At 41.2% G+C, this 12,273-nt stretch overlaps 1 protein-coding gene across 5 annotated transcripts in view; it reads right to left on the bottom strand.

Moving 5' to 3' along the window:
* Nucleotides 1-12,273, bottom strand: part of ston2 (stonin 2) — a 141,049-nt gene that overhangs the window by 70,881 nt on the left and 57,895 nt on the right. For 2 of the 5 annotated variants that reach the window (XM_060829437.1, XM_060829436.1), the window contains one exon: nt 9,147-9,296. The exons of 2 other annotated variants lie outside the window; for them this stretch is intronic. In XM_060829437.1, coding sequence (XP_060685420.1) covers nt 9,147-9,296 — 150 coding nt within the window. Of the gene's footprint in view, nt 1-7,738; nt 7,771-9,146; nt 9,297-12,273 lie in introns of those variants that run through there. One more of the 5 variants, XM_060829441.1, reaches the window with a different exon arrangement.

The following is a 12,273-nucleotide window of genomic DNA, read 5'->3' on the forward strand; positions in this document are numbered from 1 at the left end:
CCTCCTTCTTCAAAGACCGCAAATTCCCCCCCAGACGTGATCGACGATGCCCTCCACCGCATCTCCTCCACTTCCCGCTCCTCCGCCCTTGAGCCCCGCCACCAGGACAGAACCCCATTAGTCCTCACCTACCACCCCACCAATCTCCATATACATTGTATCATCCGTCGTCATTTCCGCCGCCTCCAAACGGACCTCACCACCAAAGATATATTTCCCTCCCCTCCCCTATCAACGTTCCAAAAAGACCACTCCTCCGTGACTCCCTCGTCAGGTCCACACCCTGCACCAACCCAACCTCCACTCCCGGCACCTTCCCCTGCAACCGCAAGAAATGCAAAACTTGCGCCCACACCTCTCCCCTTACTTCCCTCCAAGGCCCCAAGAGATCCTTCCATATCTGCCACAAATTCACCTGCACCTTCACACACATCATTTACTGCATCCGCTGCACCCGATGTGGCCTCCTCTATATTGGGGAGACAGGCCGCCTACTTGCGGAACATTTCAGAGAACACCTCTGGGACACCCAGACCAACCAACCCAACCACCCCGTGGCTCAATACTTCAACTCCCCCTCCTACTCCACTGAGGACATGCAGGTCCTTGGACTCCTCCATCGGCAGACCATAGCAACACGACGGCTGGAGGAAGAGCACCTCATCTTCCACCTAGGAACCCTTCAACCACAAAGGATGAACTCAGATTTCTCCAGTTTCCTTATTTCCCCTCCCCCTACCTTGTCTCAGTCCCAACCCTCGAACTCAGCACCACCTTCCTAACCTGCAATCCTCTTCCTGACCTCTCTGCCCCCACCCCCACTCTAGCCTATCACCCTCACCTTAACCTCCTTCCACCTATCGCATTTCCAACGCCCCTCCCCCAAGTCCCTCCTCCCTGCCTTTTATCTTAGCCTGCTTGGCACACTCTCCTCATTCCAGAAGAAGGGCTCATGCCCGAAACGTCGATTCTCCTGCTCCTTGGATGCTGCCTGACCTGCTGCGCTTTTCTAGCAACACATTTTCAGCTCTGATCTCCAGCATCTGCAGTCCTCACTTTCTCCTACAAAATCATGGTTGCAAGACAATGAAAACTGGGAACTTAACATTTAAGAATATTTGACCATTCAGAAAGACAATAAGAATGGAAAAGCTGGTGGGATACTACTGTTGATAAAAGATAAAAATGAGACAGTTATGAGAGACACTCGAGGTGCAGATAACATAGAACCAACTTCAGCATAAGTAAAAAACAGCAAGGGAAAGAAGACATTGGGAGGAGTAACGTACAGACCCCCAAACTGTAGCCATTCTGTAGGAATGATTATAAAATTAACAAATGATAGGAGTGTGTGAAAAGAATAATTCAATAATTGCATGGGCCTTTAATCTTCATGTTGGTTAGGTTCATCAAATTGGAAGTGGTAGCGATGATAACAAATTTATAGTGTATATTAGGGATAGTTCCCTAGAGCAATAAGTCATGAAGCCAATCTGGGAACATGTTATCTTGATCTGGCAATGGGTAATAAAGCACTTTAATAAATGACCTCAGAGTAAAGGATTCCCTCAGAAGCAGTTAGCATGACATGATAACATTTAATACTCAGTTTGAGAGTGAGAAACTTGGATTGGAACCAATGTGTTTAACTTAAATAAAGGAATTACAATGAAATGAGGATAGAGGTAGTTAAAAAGTGAACTGGGCGGATAGATTAGCAGGAATGACAGTAAGCATACAGTGCAGGTGTTTAATGACTCTCAGCAAAAATAGATTCCAGCAAGGAAGGTTCTAAGAGAGAGAGAAAAACCAACCATGGCTAATCAAGGAAATTAAGGAGAGTATTAATTTCAAAGGAAAAGCATTGTAGGAGCCAAAAGTCAATAAAACCCCAAAGACTGGGATAAATTCAGAATCCAGCAAGGGAGAAGTAAAAAGATAATAGAGAGAAAATAAATTATGAGGGCAAACTAGCAAGGAATATTAGAACTGACAATAAGAGCTTCTTTAAATAAATAAAGAAGAGAGCAGTCAAAGTGAACATGGGTCCTTTAGAAAATGTTTCCGGGAGATTCAAGATAGCGGCAATCTGATTAGATCAGCTTTGCTGAGCTCTGCACCCTAACCCAGTGTAGTTATATTTTTTACCCCCCACTTTAGTGTTTTTGGAAACAATTATTGTTAAACACTAATACAACCAATCAAAACCTTTTTCGAGCATCCAAGAATGACTAAGGAGAAGCACACTGCCACTGGGGAATCAGCTGCAGCTCCCTTGGTCACTGTGAACATTGTGTAAGAACTCGGAGCAATCCAATAGCTGATCCAGGAGATGAGGGAATACACTCGTAATCGAGTGGATCCCATCTCAGCCATGCTACAAAACCATGGGAAGGAGTTGGAAGGGCTCGGGAAGTGAGTTGAAGAGGTTGAATGGCAGACTGTGGCATCAGAGACAGAGGCCGAGTCCTAGGCAGGGCCGATCTAGCCCTTGAGAAACAGGTTCAGACCCTGATGAGCAAGTCGATGACCTGGAAAATAGAGGTAGGAGAAATAATATCTGGTCATTGGCCTGCCGGAGGGAATAGAAGGTGGGCAGCCAGTAAATTGTTTTGAAGACCGGTTGCCACAATTTCTTGGCTGAGATGCCGAGGCAGACTGGGTGAAGGTTTACAAAGCTCACTGGGTTGCGGTGTGCAGATCTGGTCAGGGTCAATGCCCCAGCCCAGTTTTGATACAATTTCAATGCTACAGGGACGAGCAGAGGGTCATGGAAACTTCTAGAAAGTTGGGGAGAGATCCGCAGGCCCTGATCTATCAGGGAACTAAGATAATATTTTTGCTGCGGCATTGATTCATAACAGGAAATCATTTGATTAGGTTAAGAGAAGGTTAAAGGAAGGTATTCAATAATCAATGAGTTACCCAGCTGTGCTTCATATTACTTACAAGGAGACTGTGCGGTTGTTTGATTCTTTGGAGCATGCCAAAAACCTTGGAAACTTTAAAATAATGTAGATGTATTTATGGATATGGACAATAATGTCTGTTTGTTTTTTTGTCTTGTTTTATTTCTTGTAAATTGGAGGTGTAGTCGACAGCGAAGAAGGTCACCTTAGAATACAGTGGGATCTTGGTCAGATGGGCCAATGGGCTGAGAAGTGGCAGATGGAGTTTAATTCAGATAGACGTGAAGTGCTGCATTTTGGGAAAGCATATCTTAGCAGGACTTATACACTTAATGGTAAGGTCCAAGAGAGTGTTGCTGAACAAAGAGACCTTGGAGTGCAGGTTCATAGCTCCTTGAAAGTGGAGTCGCAAGTAGATCAGATCGCGAAGAAGGCGTTTGGTATGCTTTCCTTTATTGGTCAGACTATTGAGTACAGGAGTTGGGAGGTCATGTTGTAGCTGTACAGGACATTGGTTAGGCCACTTCTGGAATATTATGTGCAATTCTGGTCTCCTTCCTATCGGAAAGATGTTGTGAAACCTGAAAAGGTTCAGAAAAGATTTACCAGGAGGTTGCCAGGGTTGGAGGATTTGAGCTATAGGGAGAGGTTGAATAGGCTAGGACTGTTTTCCCTGGAGCATCAGAGGCTGAGGGGTGACCTTATAGAGATTATATAAAAACATGAGGGGCATAAATAGGGTAAGTACACAAAGTCTTTTCCCTGGGGTGGGGGAGTCCAGAACTAGAGGGCATAGGTTTAGGGTGAGAGGGGAAAGATATAAAAGAGACCTAAGAGACAACTTTTTCACTCAGAGGGTGGTACATGCATGGAATGAGCTGCCAGAGGAAGTGGTGGAGGCTAGCACAATTGCAACATTTAAAAGACATTTGGATCGGTACATGAAAAGAAGGGTTTTGAGGGACATGGGCCAGGTGCTGGCAGGTGGGACTAGATTGCGTTGGGATATCTGGTCGGCATGGACAAGTTGGACCAAAGAGACTGTGTCCTTGTTGTACACCTCTATGACTTTATGCTCTACTTTCACTCTTTTCCCAAAGAAGTTGTTGGTGAGAGTTTTTTCTCTCCGAGCTGGAGTGGTATTGATATATTGTGGGGGTGGGCAGAGTGCTCACTGCTTTTAGGCGAAAGTGAGTATTGCAGAGGCTGAAGAAAAGAATCAAGAGTGTTGGGCTGGAAAATCGATGTTTCGGGCAAAAGCCCTTCATCAGGGTTTCATCCGTTGATTTTCCTACTCCTCAGATGCTGCCTGACCTGCTGTGCTTTTCCAGCACCACAATGCTCACTGTTTTTGTTATTCCTTTGTGCTTACAATGTCCTTTGTTTGGTTTCTTCCATTGCTTGGGTTTGGGGTGAGGCTCAAGCTGGAAGGGGGGATGAAGGTTTGTGTGGGAAATGTAAGCACCCTCTATGGGCAGGAGGTACAGCCCCCCATTAAGTGCCTTTTGTGTTTTGTAGTTAGTTTATTTTTGTGTTTTTTTTTGTAAATAGACTCTATGAGTCTCCTCCTGCGTATGCTCAGCATGTCGCAAGACAAATGTTTGCTCTCGGCAGGTCAAAAAGTGGTTGTGAAGGATCATAGCTAGCAGCATTCTTAAATGGTACACCTGGAATGTCAGAGGGATTTATTCATCAGTTAAAAGAAAAAAGGTGTTATCGAGCCTTGGAAAGGAGAGGGCGGATGTTGCTGTGCTGCAGGAGGATCATCTTAATGACAAGGAACACTTGAAGTTGCAGCAGGTTGGGGTTTGATTGGGTATTTTTCTTGTCTTTTAGTACTAGGAACAGGGGAGTGGCAATACCCACCCAGAAAGGTCTCTCATTTAATTTAATAGATTGTGTTAAAGATGAGTATGTTTGTTACCTAAAGGCTCTTATACATGGCAAGGAATATGGTATTTTGAATGTCTTTTGTCTTCCAGCTCACCCTCTTAAATTTATGACTGATGCACTAAGTAGATGGCCTTGGCGTAGCGGCATATTATTATGGAGGGGGGGACTTTAATTGCCTGGTGGATCCTGTGCTGAATGAATGCTCAAAGGCCCCCTAAAGTTTTCTTCATAATCTAAGCAGTTGGTTGATTATGTGCGGAATCAGGGTTGGTAGAAGTTTGGAGACATTTACACCCTACTTGCAGAGATTTTACGTTCTTTTCCAATCCTCATAAATGCCACACAAGGATTAATTATTTCTTAACTCCCGTGGCTTTTTTAGATTTGGTGGTATCCTGCTCGATTATGAATATTGCCATCTCTGTTCATGCAGTGGTGTATTTAATAGTTAAGATTAAGGGTGATGCAATGGACTCACAGTACTGGCAAACGGATCCCTTCATCCTCAAGGACAGCAAGTTTGTAGAATACTTCTCGAGGGAATTAGAAGCTTTTTTGGCCACCAGCTCAGGTACAGCTAATAATCTATCCATTCTTTGGGAGACTCCTAAGGCCCATGCTAGAGGCATAATTATCTCATACTCTGCCAGCCAGAAACAACAGAAGGGAGAGCAGCAGCGTCTGCTTGAGGCACGACTGAAGGCAGCTGAGACACATATTACAATATCCCATCAATACTAAAGAATAAATAATTAAGTACTATTACTAATCAGTAGAGAATTAGTATTCGACAAACTAATGGGATCCTAAACATGGCAGCTACAGAGATAGTAGATGCATTGGTCTAAAAATCCTTGAATTCTGGAGAAGTATGAGATGACTAGAAAACTGCCAATCTGGAATACCATGAGCAGTTTTGGTCCCCTTATTTAAGCAAAGATATTATTTCACTGGAAGTAATTCAGACAAGATTTCACTAAGATGATCTCTGGTATGGAGGGATTGTCTTTGAGCAAAGGATAAACAAATTAGATTTCTACTCACTGCAGTTCAGAAGAATAAAAGGTGATCTCATTGAAACGTATAGGATTCTTAAGGGGCTTGGCATGGTAAATGCTGAGAAGAGTTATGGGAGAATTTAGAACCGGAAAGCATATTCTCAGAATAAGGTGGCGCCAATTTAAGAAGGGGGCATTTCTTCTCAGATGGTTGAGTGTATTTGGAACTCCTTGCCCCCGATAGCTGTGGGGGCAGAGTTCTTGTGTATATTTTAAGGATGAGAAAAACAGATTCTTGATCAGTAAGGGTAACAGTGGTTATGGGGAAAGTGCAGGCAAATGGATATGAGGAATGTCAGATTAACTGTGATTCTATTGAATGGCCTAGCAGGCTCGGTGGGCTAAATGCCCAACTCCTGTTTTTGTTTCTTATGATCTTAAGCTTTCATACACATATCTGTACCATTACCAGGATCGTCTACTACCATTTCCGTAACATCACATGTCTATCCCATCTCACTTGCTACTCAGACCCTTCCTTACCTCTGCACTCAATTAGTCCAACGCTTTTCTGATTAGCTTTCCATCTTACATCCTAAAGAAAGCTCATCCATAACTCTGCTGCCCACATCTGAACTCACATCAAGTCCCATAATCTCATTAACCCAACACTGGCTAGTGGTCTGTCAACATCTGAATCTCACGTTCTTATCCCTATTTCCCTATTGTTCTATGACCTGACCTATCCCAATCTCCAGCCTTTTCCAACCATAAAATCCTCTTGTATAGTAAAAAGTAAGTTTAAAAATATCCCTTAGAGCTGCTCTTTCATTAGATAGATAGAGAGAGAGAGAGAGAGAGAGAAAGAGAGAGAGACAGAGAGAGAGAGACAGAGACAGAGACAGAGACAGAGAGACAGAGACAGAGAGAGAGAGAGAGAGAGAGAAAACTGATGGTGGCTTAACCTTGCCTTCGGCAAAGGGAGAGATTAAGGAGGAGGGACCTTCATTGTAACCACAGCAGGAACGGGAATTGATTCTTCACTGTTACTGTCATTCTGCATTACAAACCAGCTTGCAGCCAACTGAGATAACCAACACCCATTGTACACCTGTAAAATAATTACAGTTGACATCTGTGCTTTTAGCTGTCTAAGTTTCCACTACTTTTGTCTGCTGCATAAGATATTCCTTAAAACCTACCATTTTGACCAGGTATTTTGTCATCTGTCTTAACATTTCATGTAACAAGAAAACGAAAGAACTGCAGAAACTGGAAATTAGAAACAAAAACAAAATTTGCCAGAATAGCTCAGCAGGTGTGGCAGTATCTGTGAAGAGAAATTAGAGTTAACATTTTGGGTGCAGTAACCCTTGTTTTGAATACATATCACATTTGAATAGACATCACTCAGTTCAGCTGAAAAATTAATGCATTCCAAATAACCGGTCTCGTTACTTCCAGGTACTTTACAGGTTGGTCATAACAACTGCACTGAAGATGATTCCTTGAAAAACTGGTTATGTGCTTCTTAACACTATGAAGATTACTATCAAACAAGACTGCTGAACACTCTTTAATTTTGAACCTAATGATTAAGCATATATTATTTCCACATTTTGAGATGAAGCATTTTGAAAATTCTGCTACCATTTTTTAAAAAATGTAACTAACCTCCTGTTCTTTTAAGAAAATGTGAGATTAATATATTTATTGAAGATTTATGAATGACTAAACTATTTTAATAATTTGAGTTGCTGTAGCTCAAACAGCAAAGCTCATACTTTATAATGCGAATGCATGGACTGTAATAGTTGTATAAGGCAACTCACAATCACATTCTGAAGGCAATTAAGGATGGACAATAAGTGCTAGCCTAGCCAGCAACACCCACACCCAAGGAAGAATAAACAAAAGAAATCTATGATCTAAACTCACAATAAAGGATAAAACAAATGTACTGATCTTAAGTTCACTCCATCTTGTTCTTCAATTTACTTGAACAGAAGTGTACTTTCCTCCATAAAGATGCTACAGTGTTAAAGCTTCAAAATTAAATATACCTATGCTTTTCATTTCGCAAACTATCAAATGACAGAGAACCATTGGACAAAAGCTACTAGTTATCAGCTTTAATGCAAATGAGCAAAATACAGCATATGCTGAAAATGCTAAATCCAGAAACTGCTGGGAATCTATGGATCCACGTAAATAAATAATTAACATTTCTGGTTCTGATGAAAGGAATATAGCTAAATTAAAAAGTAAAATCATGCACAAGTCATAATTTCCAAATTTTAAAATGGCAATATTATTTCTCCTATATCTTGAAAGAAAAAAAAATCAAATCCAGTTTAAAAAAAGCACGCGTCTAGCAAACATTGCCCAATCTATTGTCATCATTCTGTAAATCCAGTTTTGCCTGTTATGGAGAGCAGCATAGCCAAGCTGAACACGTAACATTGACAAGAAAACAATCATCAACACAGCTGTCAATGTATACCAATAGGAATCTTACTGACAGAAATGTACATATAAAAGTTTTAAAAATAATAAAAGAAAGCATATTCAGAGGTGCAAAAATCTATTGTTATAATCTGGATATCCTTCACAAATATGATATCAGTCTTGTGGTATCTGAACCATAGCACATCTGTTCATGTACTCTAATCATTTTTCTGTGAATAATTAATTTATTATGCCCATTCTGGTTGTAGCAAAGATATTCATGTTTCCAGTTACTTTACGGAGCTGTTTTAAAGTTGCTTAAAATTACTACTGCAGACTGGATGTACATCAATGCTGGTTGTAATCGCCTGCCTTTTAATTGCTTTCAAAGTGCAAGCCGACTTTCAGGATTAACACTCTAATAAAAACAAAATACTGCAGACGCAGGAAATCTGACACAAACACAGGGAATGCTGGAGAAACTCAGCAGATTTTGCAGCATCTGTGGAGAGAAAACAGAGTTAATGTTAACAGAAACTCTGAAGAACTGTCATACCAGACTGAATATGTCAACTCTGTTTCTCTCTCCACAGATACTACCAGAGTTATGAATTTCTGCACATTCTCTGTGTTTGTCTCAGGATTTATAAATGAATTTTCTGACTGCAGCCATATTTTATGATTTATTCCTTTCATAAATTATATTTGTATCTTTGCGTCCAGGCAAAAATCTACCCTTCTTTGGCCAAGTTCAATATGCATGAGAAAAGCATATGTATTTTTCTTAAAAAAAGTGAACCTCCATAATTGCGTATTGCATTTTAGTGGTGTACACAGTGGAGTATAGCAGATATAATGAAAAATGGTCTCTTAAAAATCCAGATTAATATGCACTTACCTGGAGTCTCGAGTCTGGAAATTCTGCTAATGTGCAGATCGTCTGTATCAGTAGAATGCAAATTTGTTTTAGACAAAGCCAAACTCAGATTATTGAGTTCTTCAGAATGGGTTGTCCAGCTGACTTCTGAAGTAGGAAGCACTCTTGAACCTAAAAGTAATATATAATCCTTACAATATTGTATTTTACTGGAAAATAATCTGGGAAAATATAAGTTTACCTGATTTTGTCTCTTTGCTTTTCTAATTAAAGTTGTTACATCTTCAATTTTCTAATTCTCTGGGACGTTTCCAGAATCTAAGGATTTCTAGAAGATTACTACCAATGACAGAGTCATACAGCACTGAAACAGACCCTTCAGCCTAACTTGTCCATGCCGACCAGATTTCTCAAACTTAACTAGTCCCATTGCCTGCATTTGGCCCATGTCCCTCTAAACCTTTTCTATTCTTCACCTATCCAAATGTCTTTTAAATAGAACAAAGAACATTACAGCACAGGAACAGGCCCTTTGGCCCTCCAAACCTGCGCTGATCCATTTATTCTATCTAAACCTGCCACCTATTTTCCAAGGATCTGCATCCTTCTGCTCCCTCCCATTCATGTTTCATCTTAAAGGACGCTATCGTCCCTGCCCCTACCACCTCCGTTGGCAACACTTTCCAGGCACCCAACACCCTCTGCATGAAGACCATTTCACTCATATCTCCCCTAAACTTTCCCCTCTCACTTTGAACTCATGACCCCTAATAATTGAGTCCTCCACTTGGGGAAAAAGTTTCTTGCTATCCACTCTGTCTACACCTCTCAAAATTTTGTAGGCCTCAGTCAGGTTTGCCCTCAACCTCCTTCTTTCCAATGAAAATAATCCTAATCTACTCAACCTCTCTCCTCATAGCTCGCACCTTCCATACCAGGCAACATCCTGGTGAACCTCCTCTGCACCCTCTCCAAAGTATCCACATCCTTTTAGTAATGTGGCGTCCAGAACTGTAAGCAGGATTCCAAATATGGCAGAACCAAAGTCTTATACAACTGTAAGATGATCGCACTTGAATTTGATCTTCCAATATTCATCATCTTGCATTTGTCTGGATTGAATTCCATCTGGCATTTCTCTGCCCAACTCTCCAATCTATCTATATTCTGCTGTATTTCCTGAGTGTCGCCTTCACTATCTGCTACTCCACCAATTTTAGTGTCATCTGCAAACTTGCTAATCAGACCACCTATACCTTCCTCCAAATCATTTATGTCTATCACAAACAACAGTGGTCCCAGCATGGATCCCACTGGTCATTTGTCTCCATTTTGAGAAGCTTCCTTCCACTACCACTCTATATCCTGTTGACCAGCAGTTCTCTGTCTATCTAGTTAGAACACCTTTGACCCTATGCGACTTCACCTTCTTCATCAGCCTACCATGGGGAACCTTATCAAATGCTTTCTACATCCCTTCCCTCGTCAATCAACTTTGTCACCTCTTCAAAGAATTCTATTAGGTTTGTAAGACATAACCTTCCCTGCACAAAACCATGATGCCTATCATTGATAAGTGCATTTTCTTCCAAATATGTAATATTGTAACTGTACCTGCGTCTACCACTTTCTCTGGCAGTTTATTCCATACAGCACCACTTTTCTGTGAAAAAAAATGATATTTTCAAATCCTTTTAAATCTTTCCTCACTCACCTTAAACCCATGCCCTCTAGATTTGGACTCCCCTACCTTAGGGAAATGATCTTTGCTATTCACTTTATCTATGCCTCTCAAGGACTGTCACTCTCACCTCATGTCTGAAATTCTGCTCTCTTGTCCATGTTTGAACCAAAGCTGTAATGAGGTCAGGAGCTGACTGGTCCTGGCAGAACCTAAACTGGGTATCAGAAAGCAGATTATTGCTGAGCAAGTACTGCTTGTTACTATTTATGACACAATCCATCACTTTACTGATAATTGACAGTTGACTGATGGGGTAGTAATTGGCCAGGTTGGACTTGGGCTGCTTTTTATGTACAGGACATGCCTGGGCAATTTTCCACATTGTTGGGTAGATGCCAGTGTTGTAACTGTACTGGAAGACCTTGGCTAGGGAAGTGGCACATTCTGGAGCACAAGTCTTTAAAACTATTACTGGAATGTTGTCAAGGCACACAGTCTTTGCAGTATCTAGTGTCTCCAACTGTTTTTATATCACGTGAAATTGGGTGGCATTTATTCCACCCAAATAAATTTCTTATTTACATCAACCCCAATAGTCAGAGGGAAATTGAGAAACAAATTTGTAAGGAGGTATCAGTTATTTGTAAGAATAAAAGGGTGGTAGGGGATTTTTAATTTTCCAAACATAGACTGGGACTGCCACAGTGTTAAGGGTTAAGATGGACAGGAATTTGTTAACTGTGTACAAGAAAATTTTCTGATTCAGTATGTGGATGTACATACTAGCGAAGGTGCAAAAATTGACCTACGTTTGAGACATAAGGCAGGACAGGTGACTGAAGTGTCAGTGGGGGAGCACTTTGGGGACAGAGACCATAATTCTATTAGTTTTAAAATAGTAATGTAAAAGAATAGACTAAATCCAAAAGTTGAAGTTCTAAATTGGAGGAAGGCCAATTTTAACGGTATTAGGCAAGAACTTTCAAAAGTTGATTGGGGACAGATGTTCGCAGGTAAAGGGATGGCTGGAAAATGGGAAGTCTTCAGAAATGAGATAATGAGAGTCCCGAGAAAATATATTCCTGTTATGGTGAAAGGCAAGGCTGGTCGGTGTAGGGAATACTGGATGACTAGAGAAATTGAGGTTTTGGTTAAGAAAAAGAAGGAAGCATATGTCAGGTATAGACAGGATAGATCGACTGAATCCTTAAAAAAAGAGTATAAAGGCAGTAGCAGTATACTTAAGAGGGAAATCAGAAGGGCAAAAAGGGGACATGAAATATGTTTGGAAAATAGGGTTTACGGAATCCTTTTGGGCCCCTCAAAGATCAGCAAGGCAGCCTATGTGTGGAACTGCAGGAGAAGGGGGGTGCTACTAAACAAATATTTTGCACCAGTGTTTACCAGGGTGAAGGACATGGAAGATATAGAATGTGGGGAAATAGTTGGTGACATCTTGAAAAT

Source organism: Hemiscyllium ocellatum, chromosome 8 (genome assembly GCF_020745735.1).
Source record: "Hemiscyllium ocellatum isolate sHemOce1 chromosome 8, sHemOce1.pat.X.cur, whole genome shotgun sequence".
NCBI lineage: Eukaryota > Metazoa > Chordata > Chondrichthyes > Orectolobiformes > Hemiscylliidae > Hemiscyllium > Hemiscyllium ocellatum.